This window comes from Ptychodera flava, chromosome 14 (genome assembly GCF_041260155.1).
Source record: "Ptychodera flava strain L36383 chromosome 14, AS_Pfla_20210202, whole genome shotgun sequence".
In the NCBI taxonomy this organism is placed as follows: Eukaryota; Metazoa; Hemichordata; class Enteropneusta; family Ptychoderidae; genus Ptychodera; species Ptychodera flava.
The window spans coordinates 29,741,715-29,769,625 of record NC_091941.1 but is presented as its reverse complement, the minus strand read 5'-3'; the positions used below and the strand labels follow the sequence as shown (position 1 = coordinate 29,769,625).

Here is a 27,911-nt window from a genome sequence, read left to right as displayed (position 1 = left end):
CTTTGACGCATTAGGCAATCAAACGTACCAGATAATAGTAATAGACGCTACACAGTGACAAAATTTCGCGTAAGATTGTCAAACCCCCCCCTCGAAAAAAACCCCAATGCATGACACAGTGAAGGAGAAAAAAAATCTTTACAAAACCAGCGTAACATAAGACCACGACACCAAAGTTGGTAGTATAAATCTTTACTGGCAGTGCATATAGTAGTAAAACGTTCTTGATAATAGCGACAAGAAACCTGTACTGTGACCAAGACACCTATATGTTTTCCCCCGCCCCTAGGGACGGACATGTGAACTATCACATATGGTAATAGTTATGATGGATATCAAAAGCATTGGTATCAAACAGTACAAAGTGATATCTTTATAACTTATGCTAAGTATTAGGTGTTGTATTGAGAGACTTAAACTTTTATCCAAACTTTCCGCAAGGAAACATTAAATCATTCCCTCTCGAAATCAAGAACAAAAATCAGGGATCACCTTGCAAACTTTGGTACTAAAGAAACAAATCGCCCAAAATCTTACAAACACTTGAAATTCAAAATGTTTATGGCAACAAGAAATCTGCACTGTGACCGAGATACCTCTATCCCTTCCCCGCCCCTTGGGACGAACATGTGAACAATGGATTGGGCATGAAATTGTTGATTTTCATAAATATAAGCCGGTGAAAACGTCACTTGCTCTATGATTCAAAATGAACCCCATAACATAACTCTTATTTGAAGGAAATGTTAACAAAGTAATCTAAATATAAAGCTCCGTTGTCTTTTTCTTCTAAGAGGGTACCATTTGATGACCCGGGGGGGGGGGAGAACTCGGAAGGTTTCGAAAAAAAGTTTTCTAGTGGTTGCCTTTGAAAAATATAACCAGACAAGAATGGCCGAAAAAAATGATAACCATTACCAGCAGATATGAGATAAAAATCAATGCATGGACAGTTAGTTTAAGTCTTTCCTCAAAATATTCGGTGCACGCCCTACGGGCGCCCCATTTTATGACATCTTTAATTTTAAGCATCTTTAATTTTAATCTTTAAAATTAAGCTTAATTGTGCTGCAGTGAAGGACGCTTCTATTTTCTTTCCATCTTTCCAGTATTCTGAAGCAGACGCTGTTTGCCTAAAGGTCAATGAAAACTTTGTGCTGCTTTACATTTCTTTCCGTGCCCAGTTTTGTCATGTTATACGAATAAAAACCATCTTAACAAAATGAATTGGAAATATTGACATTTCAGCGCGCGTATAAAAATGAGGGGCGAAGTGAAAAAAGATTCAAGAGTTCTCACATCACACTTGGGAAAAAATCAGGTGAAGCAGGGAGAAAAAATAATTCTTCACAGTCAATCTTCCAAGCCCCCCCCCCCCCGCCGAATATCGAATGGTCCACCCCTGATATCAGTTTTTACAGATACGGGGACATACTTATCCAGTAGCGACTGCCTAGCACTTGCAGCAGCAGTGCGGGATAGGCCAGTCCGATTGGATTGAAGTTCATGCTTTGGATAGACACTGGCGGCGCTCTTCCCAGTCGTTTTCAAATTTGCATATCACCTGACATTCTCGAAATCGGATGACTGATGTTTCAAAACACATAAAGGCGACGACGTCTTATCAGAGTTTTCAACAATTGTAGCTGCATATTCTACAATATCGAGTAAGTTGAAATTTAATTTATCGCTTGCTTATGTGAATTTGCTGTCGGTGTTGCATAGGAAACTATTTGCCTTCTCTTGTCTTCGAGTTCGATTGAGTGTGTACTATTTATTTGTATTTCGGGATGAGGGTAGTCAGGAGAAATATCAGAGACGCACATGTGTCCCCGAGTGTACGTGGACTGAACTGGTAGGTACGTATGTGTAGAACCAACATGCTTAATACTTCTAGCAATGAGGATGAACGTTACACGATCAAGAGCTCATTTTAGGCGTAATGCTGGCGTGGAATCCATGTCTTGCCGAGCTCGGACCGGTTACTCCCGCCCGCGTGAATCAACCCACAACGCCAGTGTGTACACAGTGTGGAGGCCACATGCGCATGCATGGAGAGAGAATGGGAATATTATTACAAGACCATGAGCGGAAGGTTTTAGTTGGGGGTTGAATTCCCCATCCTTTCTATTAGATTTTGAGGCTCTTTTTTATTTAGAGATGATCTTGCCAATCGATATCTGGCAATTAATAATTTGCAAAGTCTTCACACAAATCAATACATAATGATAAAGCATTTGAAGAAAAATTAAATGACCAAGAAATCACGATCGAAAATTTTTCTTCGTTTTTTCTTTAAGCTAGAATAGTTTGCCCACATTGTCTCACATTTACTATCTATACCTGCAATTTTAAAAATGTTCTTACAAAAACAAAAGACCTATCCTTATGCAAGGTTACAATTATACATTAATAAAAGAATGTTCAGATCCATTCCAATAAGATATGAATACTAATGAAAGCTACCACTGTCAGGTATATTTAAAAAAGCCCAGGTTTTGATGAGGTGTCCTGACAAAGAAAAAAATTTCACATGTACTATATAGGTGTGAGAGTTCTGTCCATGCTTGTCAACAGTAATGCACAAAGGCTGTCAAATTAGGCTAACGAGACAGAATAATGACGCATTTCAATACCATTGTTTTTTGTAATTATATTTCAGTTGGTGCGTGTCTTCAAAATGAATGAGTTTAATTGTTCTACTCCAATACCATTGTTTTTTGTAATTATATTTCAGTTGGTGCGTGTCTTCAAAATGAATGAGTTTAATTGTTCTACTCCGACAGAAATCCACCACACAGAAAAGTTGGGGAGAAATTTAAACTTGACTGAGGCAACATAACAATGCAAATTGCATGACAATGACAATTAACATAAAAGCTAGATTTTATGAGCTGAATATTAACTTTATTGAGCAGAATTGCCTGGAGGCTTGCCGCCATACATGCATATGCATGAATATGAATATGTATATACTTATACATACATAGCTGATACACACAGACACGGACATACATAAGTATATATAATATATCTATCTATCTATCTATCTATCTATATATATATATATATATATATATATATATATATATATATATATATATTATATATATATATATATATATATATATATATATATACACACACACACACACACACACATACATACATACATACATACATACATACATATATTCACATACATAAATGTTTGTACTGGGAAGAAAAATGCTAAGGACGTTTTTGAAAAACAGAAAAAGTGTAAGATACAATTTGCTGTTATCATTATTGGAGGCAAACTGTGATAGGTTTTTGATAATTTTTTAGGCTGTTGTGTAAGGCAAATGTCAGAAAACTTTATAAACACTGAAATTTTTCTGAAATCAAACCGCGTCTGAGCCACTGACACCAATACTGACCTAGTGATCTGCCCTAAAAAGAAAACACCTATGTCAGACTGAAATAATTCTTATGGTCTCACAAACAATTTAGTTTGCGGCAGTTATTCTTGATGAATGAGGACTTGTATTTTACAATGGCCAAGGGGATACAGGTGACCTTGAATTCAAATGTCATGTCTGTAAAGTGTGGGCTTTAAAAACTACAAAGAATGCAAAACAAAAGAAAAAACCAAACCAGTACGGTCATGTGATTTTTTATTTACATTACGACAATGCCATAGACTGAGACACATTGTTTTTGCGTGGGCCTAGAATAACTATAGGTGAAAGTACAAAAATGAAAAACACAGCTTGTTAGCAAGGTAGAATACAGCAATTGTCCCTGTGTATCAGTACTTCTGCCTCTGCCAGTTTGAAAATTTAGATATTTCAACATCTAGGATTTTGCTGAGTGTGTCATACTCATGGGCGCATGTTTTGTTGTCATTTTCACAAAAGTAAATATGCCTGTATATTACATTATTTAGTGTTGTTTCTGTTCCAGTTTCTGTTCTGTAATGTATGCATGCAGAGACTGAGTGTAGACAGTAACAATGGATTAAACTGTCAGTAAATTAATGATTTGCAGATACAGGTAGAAAATTGCATGTGGGTCCTATTGTTTTGTTAAAATACTATGATGAATAAAATATTAATTTTTCTGCCAAGCCTGAGGGCAAGGTCTTGTAACAAAATAAAACATGCTAGCCATGTTCAATATATTTGCATTGTTGATGAAAGTAATATATTTGCATTGTTGATGAAATCAATATCAAGTACCAAACAAAAATCATTGTCCAGTTTTAAGTCTTTAAAGGGATCTTTCATCAGTGTTGTAGTGATCAAAGTTCTAAATTGTGATTTTCAAAGGATGGGGTTATTTATAGCATTAAATTAGATAACCTGAAAAATATTGTATGGGCTGAGGAAAGTTGGTTCCACATGATGAGGGCGCAGGCAATACATCATTGTAGACACATCTATAATTCTCAAGCTGTACCGAGCTCTTGCAAAGACAGTTTTCAATAGTGTTGTGGTCTGATTATCATTTTGTAGATTGCTTAGGCATTGGTTGTACATCTTTCACTGAAACAAAATGAAAATTATCCATGAATAATATAGAATGCCATGAAACTGAAATTTTACGTGTTCATTGCTGATTCCCTTTGAACAGGTTCATACTCAACGTTGAGAAACTCTGGCTTTTTGGCAAAATCAGGATAGTGAAATCATGAAAATCTCCTGAAACTGAAATCTGATCAGTGAAATTAAAATTTTATGCCTCAGTTATTGAGGCGGAAGTCGAGGCAGTAAACCTGTATGATTACTTTGATTAAATCATGTAAATATTTTTTCTATTTTTCACAGGTAGTCAGTCATGAGATTGCAGGTACTAGCATTGTTATGTACAGCAGCTTTAACTTTTGCAGTGGATGAAGATAGTAAGTAAAAAATCTTCAACACTTTTATGATGATATTCTGTTCAAAATCTAAATGAAATTCTGTTCATAGTGTATATGTATACGTGTATGTGATATACATTATCAGATGTTTTCTTTGACTATATAGTTGTTTATCTTTTTTTCAATAAGATTTATGGTAGCAGTAGACCCTCGAAGCAGTCTGTTCCTAGGGTCAATGATGGAAGTTTTTGTTAAAGCCGCAATTTTCAATCCCAGGTTCTCGCATTAGTGGAGATTTCTCCTCCCAGTCAAACACTTGGCCAGTACAATGTTTGACTTCTATAACATTAATTACACTAGATCTCAACCTTTTGGCACTGTTTGCTAATCCTGCAAACAGAGCTTATACAAGCCTTTGATTGACGGTCGGTTCAAATCACCAATAGTCATTGATTCCCCACCACCAACACTCAAATTTCCTAAAAAATCGTCTTCCAGTCACGTTAGAATTTGAATATAACCACATAGTTCAATCGGCAGCAGCTTCGCGCTGACCGCTTGGCAGTCTGTCTGTGTTTTTGTGGCCGGAAAAGACTAAAAAGTGGCATTTTCTGGAGCCTGTGTTGCGTGTTTGGTGTCCACTTACACAATGAATGCCGCCATGGCCTCGCGTCCTTTTAAAGGGAGGCTCCGCCTTTAATTCTACTTCATACCTACATGTTGATATATTACATTCATAGGGTAGACACAGCCCGGGAGACAGTAGGAGGACTGGCACTTTCCCTTTGCTGTCTCCAGCTCTGTTTTATAACCCTTTCACCACCATGGTTTTACCCAAACCCGTTGTTATCAATGGTGATATTGGACCTATTTACAGGGAACTGGGCATGAACAGGTTAATACTTTTCAGGCCAAGACATTACACTGGAGAAACCAGGTGGTAAATTTGCATATTCTATTATAAGCGAAAGCTTTGCTTTTGAATACACAGACGTTGTCAATATTTCAGACCACAGACCTAAACCATAGACGTAAACACACTTTTTTTTTTTTGTATTTAAATTGTCTTATTGGTAACATTTTCTTTAGTAACATGAACTTAAATTAAAATGAAGTACAGTGCTTAGTTATCTACAATTTTGTGTAAAATTGAAATCCATTTGCTGCAATGTCTCTTTAAGAAGTGGTTTATCCCCATTGAACAACCCAAAAGAAAAATTAAATTCACTTTGTATGAGTAAGAATGCAATAATTATTCGGTACACGGAAAAATCTGATAGTTTAAAATTTTTGCAATTTATAACCTGTCTCAGCACCACTCATTCAGTGTAATGACTATGATACATGTGCCCATCTTTCACGGATGGGTTCAGGGTCACAGAGGTCTTGAGCCAGAACAATACTTTAGACGCATGACTGTGAAAGTTTTAAAATACTTCATGCAAAATATGGAAGTTGTGCTGCCTTGCAAAACACAAATGATGCACTGTTTTAGGTCACTCAGGCGACCGAATTGGGTCATTCACTTCTTGGTTTCCAGGTGGTGATGTCTACGCTTTGAGGTACCCCGAAACACTCAAAAATTTGACCTTTACATTTTATTTCAACAAACAGAATGCATAAAAGTACCTTCAAGACATTAATTCTTGAGCACCAAAGTCAATTTTTGTCGCTTTTATAAAATATACTCCAGTCAATTTTTTTTCAGATTTTGGCTAAAATTTTGATTAAAAACTGTAGCCAACAAAACACAATGTCCATTTGGTACAAAATTATCAAAACAACTACAAAAAACTTCATAATAATTGATAAAATGTTGCACTAAAATTTTGATGGGAAAAATTACAGCACTCAAAGGGTTAAGTCTCCGTATGTTAATTAAAGTCAGCACCAGAATTGGTTTTTACAGAGGAAAAGGGTCCTGGTATGAACACTTCGGGGATGCAGCTCATCCATAGGCAAACAATGTAAACATGCATGCAAACTGAGATAACTCTGTTATCTGTGCTAAAGGTATAAGATATATCTTCTTGTAACTAATAATTTTTATAAATATAGAAAAGAAAACATTGCTACATCCTCATTGTATTTTTTAATAGACTGTTCTAGCTTTGTAACCAGTCCAGGTCAATATACCATAATATTTTTTTCCTATCATTAGCCAATCAGCAGCCAGTGCACCATCAGTAAAGTTTGACACCGACAGCTCCAGAGTGTATTTCATGGCAACCTCCACATACGTCCATTGTTGGTGTGTTGAACGTTTATCTAGCTATAAACTCCTCTGCTGCACCATTCTCATAATTTTGTTGTGTATTATCGTAGATCTGTGTCAGAAATATTGTCAGTTGTGAAAGAGGTGTTTTGCCAAAACATTTGGTGTTGCACATCATATGGGAATATGGATGTCGTTTGTGAAAAAAAACCAATCAATTGTGCCATATTCTGTCATGATCTGTCAACACACATTTTCAAAATCACGTACCATTTTTAGTCTGGCTTAGACAGCCAAACTCTATATATTGTTGTGATCCCCAGACTCTAGCCAGAAGTCCTGCGAAATATAAATTGTGTACCTACACAGATCATTCAATAAATCCTATTTATATCGGAGATGGCAGCTATCAAAACTTCTACGTGAGAGAGATGAAGGAAATCAGGAACGGGGTAATCAAAATGAATGATAAATGTCTTGGTTACGGAGTTGCTTGATGGTTTTATTGTTTGTCAAAGTGTTCTTAGAGAACATGCATGTACATGTAGGATCATGTTCATCATGAAAGAAATGTGAAGTTTTGGATTTTACGGCCTATATGAGCACCAAAGTAGCCAGTGGTGATTTGTACAATGCTGGTGAACCTGCAGTTACTGCAGTCTTATCGAATACGTAATCCAATTATTGATTGGCTAATTGTAGAAAAAATATTATGCTATAGCATAGCCATTTTTGGTATTTTTGGGTGTGACCCAGACTGGTAACAGAGTTTTGACATGCATCGTACACAAATTGGCAACGTGTGCTGTTTTGTACATGAACTCAATAATTGTCAGTTTCATCACTATCACTCTCTCAAGATGCAATGCAATAAAAGGGAAAGCGACTCCACTCAAAGTTCATATCTTGGTTGTTTGCGTTATATGCATTCTGTTAACGTTGTCGTGGTACTGTGGCAATGACCCCTGACCCAAGCATGATCAATACGCCACAGCATCACTTCTGTATTCACAGCTATCCCAAAACCTAGTAAAATTCACTGGGTCAAATCTTCACCTTAAGAAGTGTGAGACGAACTGAAACGATAGGTATTCAAAGTATAAGATAAATTTCTGATACAAAATACACACTTTTACAAGTTTACGCTTGCAAATGGATAAGACACAGTGTTTATCTTAGTGCTTATAGGATCGTAGCGTACAGATTTCTGTGCCCAAATTATATGCCTCCATCAACTCAATTGAAAGATAACTCTTGGCTAAAAGGTGAGAGATGCGGTTTTGTGGCAGAAATTGTACCTTTTGGGTTAGAAATGGACAATTTGCAGAGACTGAAAAAGTACACCAATGATTTATGAAGGAGTGAGCGTCAGTGATCTTGTCATTCAAAGTAAGTCTCATTAACATATGAAAATTTACTACTCGAAAATCAAAAATGCAATGTAAAAGAAAGTACCAAGGTGACCGTGACACACTATCACTATCAGGTCAGGTCACTACGATTCACCATGCATGTCTTGGTGAGATGAATTGGCGAAAAGCATGTCCATGCATGTTTCTCAGTAAAGGTGGTCTGTTAAAATATGTTTAGTAGAACATCTTATGCTCTACCTGGTCCTAACAATGGAGCTAGCTCCATGTTGTAAAGAACTTGACTTGATAGTGGCAGAGGAACCTTACAGTACTGCGCTTCAAGAAGGGTAGTGTTGAGTAATCTTGTCACCAAAAACTCAAATAAAGAAACTGGAGACCACTATTTATCTCTGAAATTATGGTAACTGAAGTCTATTTATTGTTAATATTTAAACACTCAATATTTACTTAGTTTGGCAAACATAAGGTTTTGGGAGCAAACAAGTTGCAAACAATATTAGTTTCTCTGTCGTCAATGTTGCTGAAATTCTAACAAGACACAGTACAAAAATGTGATGTTTTTTGTATTTAACATTTTGTTTGGTTACTTGGGGTTTACAAAAAGACTGTTTTCCAATTGTTACAGGAATGTATTTTACATATCTTATGGTTTTCATGTAGTAATACAGGTTATAATAACACAGGTCTTGTGACCAAGTTTGGGTGCTTTCAAAAAATATCTGCAAAATATTCAAAGCTTGGAATTTCATATTGCTAACAAAAAGAATAAGTTGAACTCTCATCTTAAGAAATGGGGACAGTTTTTAAGATTATAAGTTTTCTTTTTCTATTTCTTTCTGTCTCTTGTGTGTGTCAAAAATGTGATGTTTGTGTATGCCATATTGGTACCAAGTGACGGGACTTGTGTAAACAATACTGTTGTCAAATAAGTCAATTTGAAATGTGAAATTTGGCATTACATACATGTGTGCTACATTCATGTTATCTTTAATATGAAAAGGTATATGTATGTAAGATTTGTTTCAATATATCCAGGTAATTTTTTCTTCAGAGAAATTTATCAAGCTGACAAAAGATCTTCATTGATTATATGCTCCATTGCTGCTCACAGTTTTAGTACAAATATAGAGCAATAGCAAAAAGCCCACAGTCTTACACAAATGCACCCACGTAATTCAAACACTGTGTGTAACCATTAATGAAAGTCGCATTGTCTTGATAACCCTTTGTGAAATGTCTGTCACATGATCCTTGTCTAAATAAGGACTAATGGAATGTACCTAGACACATTCCTGAATATGTAAGTCTTCAAGAGGTATCTGCCCAACAGGGTAAGAGGATGCCTATTCTATGTCTTCAGGGGGATTGTTTATACGGTGCCCTTCAAACTTCTGGTGTGTCGGCATTCTAAATTTACGATCAGGTGACCTCAGAATCAAAGCAAATTGCTTCAAGCTGCTCAGTAAATATGCAGTTGCAAATCAACTGATGATTTGATGGCATGTGACTCCTACCTAGCGTTTATGGATGGTCTGTGCATGATGCTGTAGGCCGTTTTATCACAATGTTTCAGCCCACTGTACATTGTTTGTTCAGTTTTATGTAATCACCCCATTACTGTTGTGATCCTTTGCTACACTGAACAAGTACAATACAGTACGCAATAAAAAAAAAATTGTCATTTTTTGTCTTTTTTTTCTCTCAACAGGGAGTAAACCAGGTTCCTGCCCTGCAGTAGAGGCTGATACGGTTGGTATTTGTGTTGATGTCTGTACTGGTGATGTAACCTGTCCAGGAACAAAGAAGTGCTGCCCCAACGGATGTGGTCATACCTGTCAAGAACCACCGAGGGGTAGGTGAAAGGTCATTTGAGCTTGTAAACAAGAAAAGCGTCTGTCAATGCAGGCCTTGGTTTCTGATTCAATCATTGGCACGTTGTCCTCAAAAATGAGGTCACAAGATATGGGAGGTCAAACACATGTACACAAACACACCCCCTTTCTTGACAAATGTATCTCACTTTAACTGGTAAATTTTTCAAGCAGTTTGTCCTGCAGCCTGATTCATGTGTAGTGTTGCACACATTTGAATGATCCTAGGTTTCCCTAGAGATACTTTGGTCCAAAATGGGGAAAGAAATCGCAGAGTGAAATAAAAAAAATTTCACCATTGCTTCCCATAAAGAAAATGCAAAGGACTTCAAACTTCAAAAATATTTACTTTGGAAAAACCTATAACATGCCCTACAATCTAGGTCAGCACAAAAATTTGCATATCCCCATTTTGATCATAATTCCCCGTTCCTAGATCAAATGGTACATTCCCTACCTCATGATTTATGCAACACACATACATGTATGTCAAAGCTGAACAAGATGGTGTATTTGCAGTGATAGATTTTGAGATTAATTGGTCTCGATCTGCTGAAAATGTACACAAATACCATTCAAGTAAAATTGAGCCAATTAAAGATCCTCTTGTGAGTCGGTGTTCAAATTGAAATAGAAAACAAAGTTGGTCCTCTGAAGATTTGTCACATTCCCATTTCAACATTCTGTTGCTGAATACCATGACTTGCTTGGTTCACTTGGTATAAATATGTATATCTGCTGTTAGGCCAAAATAATAACATTTGCATTTTGTGAAAATATGGTCTCAGTTTGATCTGTTTTATATTTAGTTGCTCCACTAATGTAACACTAAGAGACTGACATACAGTAGTAGTAAATTCATGTGCTGACATAAAATGTGATGAAAATTTTTCCTCGACCTAATTAATCTACTTTCGTTTGACTGGTTTCTTCCACATCAATGATAGGAAGTTGTAGTTTCAACAGTGTTTGAAACATGCATAAAAGAACATTGTTGCAGGTGTTGCATTTTTGACTTGTGTATTCTGTGAGCAAGTACAGCTGCGTAAGCAGTCAAAGTCAAAATATGACAGTCAAAGCAAACACCACAAGCGTATTTCAAGAACCACAACATTGTGAAAGTTTTGCTCCAGTGCAAGTATCTTTGTAATCGAAGCTGGCCATGGTTACTTTTAATCAGGATGCACTCTGACCTATCAGTTGCATTATTCCAGTAAGTTATCTATTGTGGTAGTCGTACCACTTACTGTGATACTGATAGTGCTGTAATTAGATGCCAGGCAACAGATGCCTGGCAGCCATGTAACTGTAAGAATACAGTCAGCCTGTTACACAAAGAAACTAAACAGAAGCTGTGAAAAATGTCACAGGGGTTCTTTGTGAAATTTCTGATAATTAATAGCTTGTGCTGTGAGTATCGGCACCAGGGTATTCCATCACTGAAGTCTGTGGCCGGCATTGACGTTTCTAGATTAAATTTTACTCTCAGTATGAAAAATGAAATGCCACGATTCATTACACAGCTTTACAATACCTTTGAAGATCTACCAAATTACATCTATACAGTATAAAAATTTCAGAATGTTGCAGATACAAAATTTTCAAATTTCTGCCAAAACCTCTCTTACATACAATCTTCTTTTGCAAATACTAGGAAATCCAGTATTCAAGTTCATTTTGTCTGCAGTATTCTTTCAACATCTTCATCTCAACATATGATAATCATGTCTTCTTTCTCTTTCTGTTCAACGATCTGATCACTTCACAGAAGACCTGTAGGCCATATAAGGAAGTGACCATCTGTCGTACCTTAATTGTCGTCACAGCCCTCCGTCATTTTTCTTTCTTTCTGCCTATAAAGTAGCATTGTAAATGCAGATGATTGAATAAAAAAAACCAAACAATAACTTTGTGCTGTTCACTTTTCTTTCATGTCTATAATGTATTATGTGTGTGGGATTTTAAATTCTAAATTCTTATTGAACAACTGAAGCATACAGCACAATAAAAAGGATTCCACTATACCAACAAATAATTCTTTAAACTTAATTGCTTCCAGCAGAACTGGCAGTTTAGTTTGAAGCCAGTTAGCCCATGAGCAGATGCCCACTAGGTAGTTTTAGGAAAGTTAACCCATGGGCAGGTACCCATCATGCAGTTCTAATCTAAGTCAGTTAAACCATGGGAAGGTACCCATCAGACAATTCTAAGCCAGTTAAGGCATGGGCAGGTATAAGTACATTCATCAGACTGATTTAAGCCCATTGACCCAATGCCATATGTACCCATCAGGCAGTTTTAAGCAGTTAACCCATGGCCAGGTACCCATCATGCAGTTCTAATCTAAGTCAGTTAATAACCCATGGCCAGGTACCCATCATGCAGTTCTAATCTAAGTCAGTTAACCCATGGGCAGGTACCCATCATGCAGTTCTAATCTAAGTCAGTTAACCCATAGGCAGGTACCCATCAGGCAGTTATCGCTTGATCTTTAATGCATAAGGTATGTCAAACAAACTCCTTGCAGTTTTGCTCAAACCCTTTCCCCATCTCCTAAACAAAACTTTGGGCAACTAATCATAATCATATGATCTTCCCTAGACTTGACAAATTTGTGGAAAGGGTTTTTGGAAGTTTCTATGGAGTTTAAAAAAAGTGTGTTACAAACGTGTCAAAACAAAATAGGAACAGCTGTTGAGTATCACACATACACATATAATTTTCTCCATGAAACCATGACATAATGGATAATGTTATTTTTTACATAATACTCAGAATAGAGGGGAAGCCCCCTCTCTAAAGCCTCAACCAATGAGTCTTGTTTTTCATATGCGTGGCCCTTCCCCCAACCGTAGTGAAATGCGAAATGAGTAGATGGGAAATGTCCAGGTGGTGTTTTTTTGATAGCAAAGAAATCAACAAAATGTCACAATTTCCGGTACCTAGCAGAAATGTTGTAACATTTCACTGTCACATGAACCACAAAGCTATTTGCATAGCATGGCTAGGTTATTGGACGATCATACATGTATAATTCATGATCAAAATTATTTGACATTGTATTTCAATGTCCACTCTTGTCCTTCAATGCCATCAGTTGCCAAACAGCTGTCATGGAAATCTTACCATAATTGCTGCTTGACAGGAAACGTCAAACATCACCATATGAAAGAATGTGGATTTAGATTATGTTGAAAATTTGATAAGTTGCCATTTTTATTTCAGCAGTTTTAAAGTTGCTTCACTCATGATTGTGAACATATACTTGTCTTCAGTAAAAAAGGTGATACTGATGTGAACCAGCAAATGCAAAGATAAACAAAATCATAACACACTCCTACCTGAGAAAGCTTTGTATATTGTGAATATGGGATGTTTTACTGCTCCAAGAAACTCAGATGTGTAATATTCTCCTACAAGGCAATAATAGGATTTCCAAAGTCGTTTAAAACCTAGAAATTTCTAGCCCATGCATGTACATGTAAGCATTTAAATCTCTGCCAGAGCTAAGGGACGGAATCAAAACCTAAACAGTGAGCTACAATAGCATTACGTATGGTAATATTTGTATTTGTGTATGGTACTCCTACCTGTGTGTGCACTCTCCGCTGACTGTTAAAAGGTATCCTTTACTTTTCATCAAAAATTGCACGCGACAACCTTGAAAATCTGGCGTCATACATTTAAGTGAATACAAAGGGAAAAAAATGAATAAATAAACAAACTTAGAACAGTAACAACATTCACTTGTACTATTTGTTGTCATCAGAATCCTAAAAGGTAACTTCCATGCAGGTAGTATTCTCAGTACGTTGCAAGGGAAAATGATTCAGAGACACATGAAATATGATATGGAAAATGAAACAGCACATAGTTCTGTGCACAGAGTGATCGTAGACTAAGATGGATGTGGGATAAGTGAACATTCATCATTATGTGTTACATTTCATAATCTCCATGTGTCCTCAGTCACACCACACTCCTAGGCTATAGAATGTATTCTGTGCCCCTGTAGCCATTAAAACCACACACTGTCCATGTGATCTGGTGTCTACCCATTTATGATGCCAGATTGAGCATGTTTATTGACGTAAATACTTGAGATAGTTGTTACTATAATAACAAGGCCAATGTTTTGGCAAAATTTGTACCATAGAAAGTAGCAAGGGAGCTAGAGTATTGTGGCAGCCACGTACGTCAAAGTTAATCATTACCAACATTAGGGAAACACAAACAAAAATGATGGATGTGCTATTTCTCATGATGATATTTATTGAAAAGATGGCAATGTTAAATGGTCACCAGTCAACTGTAGACAGTTCAGGTTGTCTATGGTTGTCAGCCCAAACTAAGACAGTTCAGGCTGTCTATGGTCACCAGTCCACTGTAGACAGTTCAAATTGTTGCAATTTCTACAGTGCAGTTTGGTAATTTTATTTTCACCAGTGCATCAGAATATCTATCATTGCACGGTTAGAATCATACAGCTGATCTAATTTGTAAATGAAATGTCTCCAAGCTGTTGGTATTGTATACCAGTGTCCAAAGTCTTCTGTGAAATGGCAGTGTCAAATCGGTTTTGGCCAATGTGAATTATGGAAGAATTGTATTCATCTTTATTTAGATTTAATGGATGATATTTTCAGTGGATGAATAATGTTTTTCTGTCGTCTACTGGTATTTTATTTATATTCTAGTGAAACCTGGGCAGTGTCCAATACCAAATGGTGATCTTGGTACCTGTGCTCAGTCGTGTGTGTCAGATTCTGATTGCTATGGCAACAAGAAATGCTGCCACAATGGATGTGGTACCGAGTGCATGGAACTGCCCTTGGAAGGTAAGTTGTCGAACAACATGAGAGATGAATCGCCAGTATGTTTTCACTAGTCAAAGTTTCTGGCTAAGACACATCATACAAGTCAATGAGATTACGTAGACGTGAAACGATAATCCCTACCCAGCTGTGGTCTCACAATGAAATTTACAATTGTCAGGATACCTACAATGACCCTACATTCTCAGAGCTTTCATCGTTATAAATCCATCTGAAACAGACAATGATTCAGACAAATCACTGACACATAATGGCAAATGCAGTTGATAACAAAATCAGATCAGCATCTTCTGATTGTTTTAGGCAAACTTTTGATATATCCGCACCAAAATACAAGATTATTTAAGACTGAAGTTCCAGCACCAAGTACTGGTAAATCAGCAATTGGCTGTTTCACAATCATATTCTCACTTATGGAAATTCACCTGCTGGATATAAAGTCAACTGTACAAAAATCTTTTGTTTATGGAATTATCAAGTTGACATACCGGTAATATCTCCCATGCAAATCAATATCATATCATACAAGTCAGAATGCCAGTAGTTGCTACATGTATGAACTATTTTCACTGCGGGATGCTTGTTATTACCCATTGATACAAATTGACAGTTCCAATCTCCCTCTGAAGAGTATTGTCACAGAAAAAAAATTGATATTCAAAAACAGCTAATGTATATGACAGTATTTAAAAACAGTAAATGTTTTTTATCCTGTAGTTGTCATTCCCCACTGTCCTCAGATTTCACCTGCTTCAAGATTCCCAGGAGTGTCATATCACAAGAAATTTCATGTTTCCTTGCATTGTGTCACTCATGCTTTTTCCTTCTTTTGCCGTAGATGCCCAAGGAGCGTGTCGATTTGCAAGGATGATGGTGGAAACTGCCATTGCATCCATGGGCCCAAGGGGAGGTTCCTCAGTGCTTTATGTGCCACAGTGCGATGACATCGGTAATTTCCAGAAGGTGCAGTGCGATGACAGGGCTGGTTTATGCTGGTGTGCTAACAGAATTGGAACCAGGTTACCAAACACATTGGTGCAGAACTACACAAAGTGTGATCAAATAGGTATGTGCTTCATTGTTGGATTTCCTTCAGATTGATAGATTGTGAAAGGACTTATTGATCCATAAAAAAAACCAGCATGGCTTAAAAAAGTACTTTACTCACCACAACTGGAATTTTAGGTCTCGTAGTACTTTTCAGATTCAGTCGAGTGGTTGATAGCTTATGTCTTTACAGTGTCTTGGATCTGAGGTTACAAGTACATAATGAAATACATACCGAACATTATAATGAAAAAATGTTGAAAATTGAAATGATGAAATTTTGTTAATTTCAGAATTAGCCGACTCATGTGAGTCAGTGGATGTTGAACAGTGCAGGACAAGTCTTGCAGACAAGTGCAAGTTTGGTTTCCAAGCAGGAGCCGATGGATGTCCGATCTGTGCATGTTACAAACCCTGTGATGTAAGTTTCTGTTGGTAGTGATGTGAAACTCAAAACCACAGAGTTAGGGTGCATTAAACTGCAAACAAATTTTTCTCCGGCTTCATGCTTTGGTCCTGTAGTGCTTCCATAAATACACACTGAACTTACAGTTCTACATGTTTCTGTTCAAAGGGGAAGTTTAAAATTAAATTTTAAGAGTCAAAAAGGAGAGTTTTGTGTACAGGAGGAATACCTTCAGAAGCCATGCTTAAAACAGATGAACAGATTTGTACAAACTGTCTGTACAGTAGTACAGAGTGCCAGTTTTCACTTCATAGAATCAAGCCTTTAAAGATTTAGTCAGTATTATACTGTTTCCACATTTTTGGGACTTGCTTCACCCAACACCCACCAGTAAATTACATGTCAATTATATTAATTTGTGTTCAGGCCTTGTCAAAATCTACCTGCTGTCATTTTCAATAATTGTTACTGGTATACATGCTGTATTGTAAATATGGTATGCTTTCACTGTTACAATGAAATCTAACTTTAAATTAGCAGACCCTTTGTAAAGTTGAGACTTATGTCTACGTTATACAGACTCAATGTCTTGCCCTTAGACACTATGCAAATATTGGCTATGCTAACAATTGGTGTCTGGCCTTTGACCAGTTTCACTTTGATATGTGTGGCTAATCTCAAGGTTATACCAGTGGAAACACCCTTGGTCAGAGGAGGGTGTCTACAAATACACTCACTACCAGTGTTCTACTTGTTAGAGAGTCTCCTTGTAAGACAATTAAATATATCATCTCACATTAACTCTTTGAGTGCCAAAGTCAATTTTTGTCGTCTTTACAGAATATACCTCAGTCAAGTTTATTCAGACTTTTGCCAAAATTTTGATAAAGAATTGTAGCAAAGGAAATGTGATTTCCATTTGATCAAAAATTCTCAAAAAAATTACAGAAAAATTCATAAAATTTGGTAAAAAGTTGCTCTAAAATTTTGGTGGGAAGAGTTACAGCTCTCAAAGTGTTAAATGACCTTATTGCATGAGTTAATGACTTTTGAATCAATTACCGCTGTTTTCATTCTGTTTTGGAAAAAAAGTCCTTGGCAGTATAGCTCTCTGTATCCCTGTACTACAGAATGGCTAAAATTGGATGATGTCCTCGCTGTTTTTATAAACAAATGAGGCATTTGAAGCTCTTTTGAATATGAAGTGGATTTGGGCTGTTCTGATATGTCTTACTAAAAAGACGCTTTTGTAGTTTGGTAATCTGTTTTCTGTGTGATGGTTGTAATTACTCCTAGGGCTTTACCTGTCCTGCTGGTACTGTTTGTAAACCAATGCATGTCCTGTGTTCAGAACAAGACTGTCCAGGCATCCCACAGTGTGTTCGTAAGTACCCTCAGTCTGTTTATCGGTTGTTGTCTGTTCTGTAGCGTCTCTGTGTGTACATATCCCATTGACCTGCCCTCATAATGTATCCTTGCACAGTCTCAGTCGTGAAAAATGCAGTGGTTCTTTTCTCAGATATCTGACTCATATGTATCAGGAAGTAATGAGAATGTAGAAAAATTCAGAATAAGTTGATGACCAGGTATGTCAACGGAAACGAACTAAATATGATAAAGTATGATATAGTTAAAGTCATGACCAGATGTGTTATAATAATAACACACAGGCAAATGTCCAAATAACTCAAGGTATAGTATCATACTGGTGTTTGTAACAACTAAAAATAGTGTCTTATTAAATGTTCTTGTTCACAGCTGAACTTGATAATTCCATGTGTGAAAAAGATGTTGAACCTGTGACTTGTCCAATTGATCCATGTGCCAGTGCAGCCTGCCCAGCGCATCCCACAGCTACTTGCAAAATTGACTACTGCGGGCACTGCAAAGCTGTCTTCTACGACACCATGCAGAACAAGGTGGACTGCAATGAACAAGGTAGACATCCATTTTTCTTGCTATCTGCAAGCGTAGCATTGAATGCATAAACTTAACCACTACCGATACAGTGCCTTGAACGTTTTTTGTAAAAGATGAATGGAAGTTACTTTTTTGTTTTCATCTTGTTTTCAATATTACCATGAGTCTGTCAGTAAGATTATGTAAAGGATTGTGGTATTCACACTCATACCATGGTTGTCAAAGAAACTTTTAGAAAATCACAGATAACTCGTTCAAAGTTGAAAGTTCAGTGGACTGGCACAAGCGCTTTTGTAACCCGTGTAACATGTAATGGCTCACTTATCGCTAAACTGCAGTTATTTTGCTCTTTCGTACAGTATGTTGAGATAAAAAGTCTGAAATCCCATAGTGAGGAGTACAATTGTTTAAGCTTGAACCAGAGTTTGTCTTGAAAATTCAGGTCAACTTGTTGATAAGCTGTAAGCAACAGATACAACTTCATGCAAAATTTTAGTGCATGAACATTTGTCTATTTTAAAAAATCTCATGAAATGCACACAGAAATATGTGTCAGCAGTATCAAACGAAAAACAAACTGGCTTTGGTGTGGCAAATCTGTGTTTGCATGTAGTTATTGTACTTGCTGTTTAGGGGTCATGTTTGTTTGTACAAACCATAACATAATATATTTGATGACCATTTGATGGTTGATATTTGACAGGGAAGTTTGAATGTCCACGCCAAGACTCAGACATTGTAACAACCTGTGTTAACACCTGTGGCAATGGCTGTCCAACTGGCAAAATGTGCTGCTCCGTGGGATGCAGAAGGGAATGTCTCACTCCAGTTCCAAGTAGGTGTACAACCTGTGTGTCACACAGCCACAGAACCTTTCTGTCCCTTTTAAGGAATTTCTGGAAATTTCCTTGCCACACCAATGCATGTATTGTAGTACAAAATGTTCTTGTGTCATAGAGAAGGTTTTCTTGCACATGAAACATCAATCTGACTGCAGGGCTCTCTGTTGACAACAATGTAGTAGCAGTATGTGGAATGACTCTTGAAAGACTTGTACCAGACCTGAAGCCTACCAAATTCTTTGCGCAACTGAAAATTAAGCAGTGTAGAAGTTTTCCACTATTCCGGAGGATGATTTGATGGGAGGAAAATGACAAACTACTGGTATATGTCACTATTCCTCAGCCATGGACATGTTACAAGCCTCAGTGATGTCACATATGGCAATGATGACTTACATTGTATGTTTGAAATAAATGTGACCGACAGAACTCATCATTATACACCTACATTGGAAAGCAGAAAGATTATGTAATCTTGAATGAGAGCATTAATTGATCACAGTGTGAATTCAAATGAGCCACGCCAATACTGGACAGTCAAATCATATTTTGTAGAAACCGCCTTCCATTCAGTGCTGTCTGCTTTTTAACAGGTCTCTTTCCATTTGCCATTCTTTGTTTGCAGTTGCCCTTACAAGTTGCCAGCAAGCTCAAAGAGCCAGCAAGAACATATGGGCTTCTCCCCTGACTGCAGCTCAGCTTGAAAGATACACTCCAAGGTATCAGTCACTCATGAAAATTTCCAGCTGTGTCATTGAGCCACTGTGCCGATGGCTACATTTAATCCTGTAATGTCCATAATTTGATGTCATGCTAATATTTCCCGCAGTAACATTCAGACCAGTAGTGAATATTTTAGAGAGGGTTACAAGGAAGATGCAGAAGCAGGCATCCTTGCTCCATATTTATACAGTTTCAAAAAAAAATGAACTACTGTAGGTTTTGTTCTGTCCTTTTTTTTTTTAATGTTAGAATGAACAAAATATTCAGTAATTATAATTTTAAAGTCTGCTTGTCATTGTCATTCAAGTGTGGGTGAACACGGTACACTTGGCATTGTTTGTTTCTAGAGCTAGCATATTACAGTGAATTTAGTGATCCTACAACCAAATGTGATAATTTAAAATTTACTCTCTTAGGTTCACTCAAACTAGCATACACTAGTTCATAGAACTTTCACTATAAGCAGTAGAAAATAAAAATGCATACGTCTGAGTAAAGAATTACCAGTCCAAACGAGTACACTACTTCTGATACTGTTTTTATTCACCCTATGATGTGCTTCATGTCCGCTGCACTGTTTTCAATGCAGTCTAGCCTTTGCTTTGCTTTGCTTTGAGCTGGTACACATCCTGGTATACTATTGAAGTACTTCACTGGTCGTGCATTGGTTGTGTTGTAGATGCACTACTGATGGAAGATACGAAGAGATACAGTGTGCCGAGCACATTGGTATATGTTGGTGTGTGGATCAGAACACTGGCCAGAAAATTGAGGGAACCCAGGTCAGAGGCAATCCAGATTGTGGAGGTAAGAATGGCGCCAATGTGTTATCAAGGATTTTCACATTCTTTGTGATGGTGATAATTCTAGCAATCCGCAGGTGAAGTCTTCATGTGTGGTGGCCTTGTATACTGTCAGTAATTCAACAAAACAAAAAAAATCACCAAATTAGTTAATGCAAATATTTTTTGCTCGAGAAGGATTCTCAGTTTATCCATTAGCTCTGAGAAGTGACAGGTAGTCTCTGCTTAACCACCCAATCAAAGCTAACATCTCTCTTTGCCATGGTTTGCTACCTGCAGGTGAAGGCACAGAAGAAGCTGTCACAGGTAGGTTACGAGACAAATCTACTGCCTACGTTTTTCACGACTCATTGTATTCCTCTTATTGCTCATCACTTTTATGTCTGTTGATGTCAACTTCTTACTATGATGTCATCCACTTCAAGATAGCAAGTGCTGACTAGCCCTCATTTTTTCGCAGGTGTAACCCAAAAATGAACTTTGCTTGTACCATTCCTCGAAAATGAGTTTGTTGGATCAGTTTGATGGGATGTATCTATCATTCCCCTTTGCTACATGTAATCTTGACACTATTATTCTGCCCATACAGCCTGTGGAAAGTTATTTTGATGCTGGTGAGATTGAGATTGGGGCTGAGTTTTGAAGGGCCAGTCTCAGTAACAAACTGTTGATGATTCCTTCGCCATTTCTATTTTTGATATCAACTACAAGTTTCTTGTTCTACGCTTCAAAGCATGTTGAGATACACAGCGCTTGTCAACTCAGCCTGTACATGTGCAAACTGCATGGTTATTGAGTGAATTCTGGTCCAGACTACTAGAATTCAAATGTAGACAATATTACCTTCAACAGGTACAAACCCCGAGTTTACAAACCAAATAGTACATGTAGGTGTCTTACATACTTTAGGGAGTTGAACAAGAACTTGCCATTAACATATATACAAAACAAACGATTCTGAAAAAATCATCAAAAAGTGACAAGTACCGGCTTTGAAAGACATGAATTGATAAGACCTAAATTTGCATTTCAGTGTGTGAGGAAGGAGAGCATATGCAAAGATGTGCCCAGAATCTATGTTACCAAGCAGTATGTCTAGCTCACCCTGCAGCTGTGTGTCGTGTCAATCCCTGTGGAGAGTGTACAGTACACTTTTATGACCATCTGAACAACATCATTGACTGCAATGACGGTAAGACACTGGCACTGTTTGTCAAGAAAGTTCATATAAACATGTATACACAAGCAAAATAAATGATAAAAATATGAAATATGTAAAAGTGTCACAAATAATATGAATCACAATGCTGTTTGTACTTGTAGAGTCATCCTACAATTACATTGCACACTTTGATGGGATACAATGATCTCACCCAAAATCCAGCTTAGTAATTTTGCATTTACTGTTTGTGTTCTTCTACTATTAGGTTTACAAACCTGTCAGAAGAGACGACAAACAGCCTTGAACTCAAACAACAGGGGAGTTCTGTCACCAGACCTGCTCAAAAACATCACCCACCACTTACCGGCCATAGTGCAAAGTGTGGTGAATCAGCTAGGAGGCGTCTGTGGCATACCCAGTAGCATGTCAGCTGGAAATATCCCTGGATTTGACAAGCTTGAAGGATTGCCAGATGTGAATGATATATTCCAAGTCCTATTCGGTCAGGGAGACGCTGAGCTGCCAAGTCTGGATGACCTGACTGATGCCATCGAGTCCATGGGTGGAGACCTTGCCGAAGCCACCGGATTTACCATTGAAGATCTCTTTGATCACTTTTCCACCTTTAGAGACTTCTTCAGAGATTTATTCATAGGCGGTGATGATGATGATTCAAGAAGGAAACGAAGAGATGAGAGTGGGCTTGGCAGTGCTGCAGGTAGAGTTACATGCATGAGCCATGCAGTATTTGAACTTTACGTGATTTGGGTTCAAACGTCATCCAGAACTCCTTATCACTGCCAGCAGAGCATACCCGCAGTGTTCCCGCTACGGCTTATTTGCACACTATTTGTGAAGTGTCTCCGACTGCTATCGCAGTGGAATTTCATGTATTGCACTACTTTACTTTTAGTCATTTTGATTGGTATTAGTTTTGGTAATGATAAACATCAAAACTCGGGGCAAAATGTGCAATCTCAGTCAGTGGCGATTTTACTTCCGCATTTTGAGTTTTAGCGTTCTTTGGCAACGCAGTTGCTACCAATGCACGGTACACGTATGCATTCAGGGTACATTGTGACTACATTAACAGATTTACATAACTCGATAAATTAGCGTATATACAGAAGACGCAATATGGCTACCTCTGTGGTCGCCGTATGCGTGCCCTACCTTCAGGCATCATAGCCACTTACTCAAAACCTTAGGGGGAACACTGCTTTCCCGTGCAGCAAAAGTGACTTTCAGTGGAAATCTTTTCCCAGGGGAATTACAACCACAATGCTGCAAAATTAACTTGCAATTCTGATTTGTTTTGCAATCTGCCCATTAACCTTAATACTTGCAATAGCTGTGATTTTTCATATACTGAGCTCATACTGAGCTCAAAACTATGTATGCCTCTGAGAAGTTGTTGAAATAGAGTCCCCATACACTAACATCGTTTTACAAGGAAGTCCATACTAACAAATATACATTGGGAAAAATAAATAATTAAAATATATAATGATTTCATGTTTATTTACAGTTTTATATACTATACAAGAGTAGAAAAATAAACATTTTATGCAAGAGTTTCAAAAAAATGAAACGCTGTAAGAAGGCTTGGTTGGCTTTACCCTCTAATAACCCCCAATCTAGTGTCAAAACTGTAAAATACTGTGTGGATAGTGCATTGAAAAGCAACAACACTTCTGTTGTGCAAGCACTCTTCAGGCCACACTAGAACTGGAAAACTGACAAAAACAGCCTCAAAAGTCTGTTAATTTTCATCAGATGTGAGTGTACAGACCCTAAAAACAGTAAAATGTTGTTTCTTCCAACTGGCAAAGGGAAGGCTTGTTGTTAGTATTACTGTATGTAAGTTGATATATCCATGTTTGTGCATTGTCATCAGTCTTGATGCATACTGCGTTAAAACAACAGCCATCACAAACTGCAGTCAGCCAACTCATGCGTTGATATGTTAAAGTTACATATGTCTGTAAAGACTTATGATCTACATGCATTCTTTGGCAAGTGTCACATGGTGATCACATGATACAGTTCTATGGTTTTCTTCCTCAACAGTTGTGGCACCTCTCTTTGGCCCCTACATTGCTCAGTGTGCTGATGATGGTGCCTTTGAATGGAAACAGTGTCATGGCAACACCGGTGTATGCTGGTGTGTGAATAGCGATGGGAAGGCTTTTCCAGGCTCGGTAACAGCCAAGCCCGCATCGAAGACACTCAGATGTAATCAGAATGGGCAAGTAGAAGGAACTGGGGAGGGCCAACAGTGTAAGTATCTCATACCAGTGACGGTTTGTGTACTGGGATTGATATCGCTGTCAACATTATTTGTACCACTGAGAATAGGTTTGCTCAAATGCCAACCAGCAGCTTTACCGTGATTGGGTGTTTGTACAAATAGAAAACACCCAGCAATTCCAGATCTGAATAATTGTGTGTGCACTGTGCTGAAGATGACTTCATAATGAGGTTTAAACTTTAGCAATGTTTCACAAGAAATAGGAAAATGTGTGTAAACTTGGCAAAACTGCTTTTAGCCTATTCACTCCAATTCCCTGTAAATTAGTCTGCACCATAGATAAAAATATGTTTAGGCAAAACCATGATGGCGAAAGTGTGAAACAAATTGCACTAGACTGCAGGATTATCCTGTTATTTGCAACTGCCTAATCCATTTATATTTGATGAGTGTTGTGATCCGTATAGCCAGTTATTCATGCAAATTTCCAATGCAGGAAAACAGAAAGTAACGTTTTGTTTTGGTTTATATTTCTCAATGTTTTCTCTCTTTCAGTCACTTGTCCCAATAACAATGAACTAAAGCTTTGTCTTGACGTAGCTTGTTCACGGGATTACTGTCCCAGCAATCCGGATGCTTTCTGTGTCATCGATCCGTGCAACAATTGCGAAGAAACCTGGAAGACCTGTGAAGATCTTGGAAGTACAGTGAATTGCAGTGAAGGTTGGTAAAAAGGGCATTGGGTATGTCTCACACTACCAATGACCTTGAGAAAAAGTCCTCCACTTCCCTGTGTAGATAGCTCACTATTTTGAAACAACAATAACAAGATGGCAGTATTGCTGAAGGTGATGACTGTTTTGACCGATGTTTGCAGTGTAAGCGGTGAACAAAGAAAACAAACATTTTTGTGGCTACTTCAGTATCAATCACTCTTCCCACCCAACAAAGTCAAATGTGCTTTGACCAAGGTCTGGTAACAAATTAATGATGATGACAATAACAACAACAACAACAACAACAACAATAATTATATAACAACAACAATTACAACAATAGTTAGCGTTAATAGTGGTTATAGTATTTACAGTGTCCAAATCAATGTAAAACTAAATGTAAATGTAAATGTAAAACTTAATTTGGTCAGAAATGCTAGATCTGAAAAGACTTTAAGAATTGTAACAAATGAAGCTTAGAATGGAAGCTGACAAGACTGATCAAAATAGAAAGGTTTTAATTCTCTAAACAAAAGCTTGTGCAATAATAAAATTCCAAGTCTTCTAAGCTTGTATGTGAAAAAATATTTCATTGTAGAACTGGAGTTTTAATTTTTACATAAAATTACTTTTGACATTAACATTTGACCATGCACAGTCCATTAATGATTCAATGTGTTCCTGTCATTTATGTATGATGCTTAGTCACACCAGGACATATGTGCCCAGATGACAAACCAGCTCAGATTTGCCCGGAAGATCTGTGTGCCAAGGCTGTCTGCAGGTGGAATCACTGTGCCACATGTCGTATGGATGTGTGTGGTGGTTGCCAGGCCAAGTTCTATGATGAAAACAAGCAGGAAGTCAACTGTGAAAAACGTAAGGCTATTTGAAGTTGTAACCCAGTCTACTACATACAAAGTGTGCCAAAGAATTTTGTTCTGGTATTGATAGCTAAAAAAAATGTGCTGATGCTGTATTTTTGGATTTTGAACTCTTCCAAAGCTGCATGTGTCTGGAAGCCGAATGTGACATACATGTATTCATGTATGTATTTGTATGTGCACATTTGTCAATAGTAAATAAAGTTCCAAGATGACTGGTGTTAATTTAAGTAGTCAGTTCTTTGATTGCAATGCAAATATAAAATGTGGAACTCACATATTATTCCCTGTATTTTTCTTCATTTAACAAAGTAAAATATGAGTGACAGAATTACCTCAAAAATTTGTCAATTGGATGTATTTTGTCAGACTCTAATAATTATAACGCTCTTGTACGGAATTTTCATGTCAACACATCATAGGATCAAAGCTTGATGCAAAAAAGTGTTGATGCATACATCCATGCAATTGACAAATTACATCCAATTGACAAATTTTGATGCTCCAACATTGATGAGATAGACGTGGGTTTTCATGACATAGAAGGACAAGAGGATAACTCCTGTAGTTTTTGTCAAAAGATAACAAATGCTATATATTTTTAGTGCTTTGGACTTGTACGACAGAATTTAAGAAAGTTTGTCTGTGTTGATTACAAATCATTGATATTGCCTCAACATTTTGTTCTGAAATAGCTGTCAGTAAATGTTTGCTGGCAAACCAGTGCAAGACGGGTCGCATAGGTGAATACAGACCTCAATGCGACAGCGACGGCAAGTTCAAATCAACACAGTGCCATCCAAGTACTGGCTATTGTTGGTGTGTCAATCAAGCTGGTGTCGAAATACCAGATACCAAACAACGAGGACAGTCAAATTGTGGTCAGTGTTTTGTTACATAATATTTATTCGCAATCAAAGTAGAATTCCTCTAGGGGACATATATTTGGACACTCAAACTTTTACAATTCTGTTTTGGTCGACCACTTGTAGGGGTTTATTGTGAAGCTCTTGGAACAGGTAAAGTTTTCGCTGGCTTAGTTTTGTGAAAATCAGGAACTTTATTTTCCCCCATAGAGCTAATACAGGGATGGCGGTCATTTGGAGTTTCAAATATCAGTAAATATTGAGCAATTTGTTTCTCCAGTACCAAAATTTTTATTCTTGATTTTGAAAGAGAATGGTTGAAAGTTTGCTTTACACAATGACTATGAGTTAAGTTCTAACCTTTTGATCTGTAAAGTTGCATATATGTTGAAAGTTAAGTTACTTACACATTCTTTCCATTATTGAAAAGTACCTCAAGGATCCCATTGATGCTTGTTGTCAAACTGTTTGCCATTAAAAAGTATTGCCAGGTGATGCCCTATAGAGGGCAGTATACCTAAGTGTTTTCTCCAGCAAGTGTATCATGATAATTGTTGAATCAGAAGTGCTAATTTTGGTCACATTTTAGGTCATTTAGAGTCATAGACTCCATTTTGTTTTATTATTTTTATTTCCATATTGCTGGGAGTTATTCCAACATTCACTTCATGAGGTTTAATTTTTCTTCAAAATTGCTATATTAAACACAACTGGTATTTCAACTGCAAGTGCATGGATGATGATCCATTAATTGGCTGGCATTCATGGAATCGTAATGTGACTATTGCATGAATATGCATGTTCTGTCTCAGATTATACAGTATATTTTGCCAAAAGTAATTTGCCAGTGTTGTATTTAATCAATTAATCAACTTGTAGAGTATTTTAATAAGATTTTCCACCTATTTAATTTCATCATCGGAAATGACTTTATACATTATAATACCAAAGTCAATGAACACAATTTGTTTTTTTATTTTTCAGACTTAATTCCAATCAGGTTAGTATCTCTCAAAAGTTCACACTCTTAGTTGTCTGTCATCTATGTAAATCCTTTATGTGACCCATTTTTCCTGTTCATATTCCCTGGTTGAATGACTTTCATGAAGCATTATTTCAAATGATGATCCTGTCCATGATATCCCGACCAGATT

The 27,911-nt window shown here is 37.2% G+C and overlaps 1 protein-coding gene across 1 annotated transcript; it reads left to right on the top strand.

The window, feature by feature from the left end:
* Positions 1–1,545: 1,545 nt before the first annotated feature.
* LOC139150102 (uncharacterized) lies at positions 1,546–26,807 on the top strand. Its single transcript, XM_070722261.1, has 18 exons — positions 1,546–1,667; positions 4,809–4,882; positions 10,140–10,283; positions 15,000–15,140; positions 15,976–16,203; positions 16,478–16,605; positions 17,887–17,974; positions 18,349–18,528; positions 19,214–19,345; positions 19,978–20,071; positions 20,755–20,882; positions 21,158–21,184; positions 21,912–22,070; positions 22,306–22,758; positions 24,111–24,320; positions 24,847–25,014; positions 25,713–25,886; positions 26,587–26,807. The coding sequence occupies exons 2-18, from the start codon at positions 4,819–4,821 to the stop codon at positions 26,790–26,792; spliced, it is 2,724 nt and encodes a 907-aa protein (XP_070578362.1). The 5' UTR covers positions 1,546–1,667; positions 4,809–4,818; the 3' UTR covers positions 26,793–26,807.
* The last annotated feature ends 1,104 nt before the right edge of the window (positions 26,808–27,911 follow it).

What these genes read in the sequence shown, in the direction of transcription:
- LOC139150102 (XM_070722261.1), top strand. Translation starts at nt 4,819, where the DNA reads ATGAGATTGCAGGTACTAGCATTGTTATGTACAGCAGCTTTAACTTTT. An exon ending in CATGGAACTGCCCTTGGAAG is followed by an intron (nt 15,141 to 15,975) that starts GTAAGTTGTCGA and finishes CTTTTGCCGTAG; the next exon opens with ATGCCCAAGGAGCGTGTCGA. An exon ending in CATGTTACAAACCCTGTGAT is followed by an intron (nt 16,606 to 17,886) that starts GTAAGTTTCTGT and finishes AATTACTCCTAG; the next exon opens with GGCTTTACCTGTCCTGCTGG.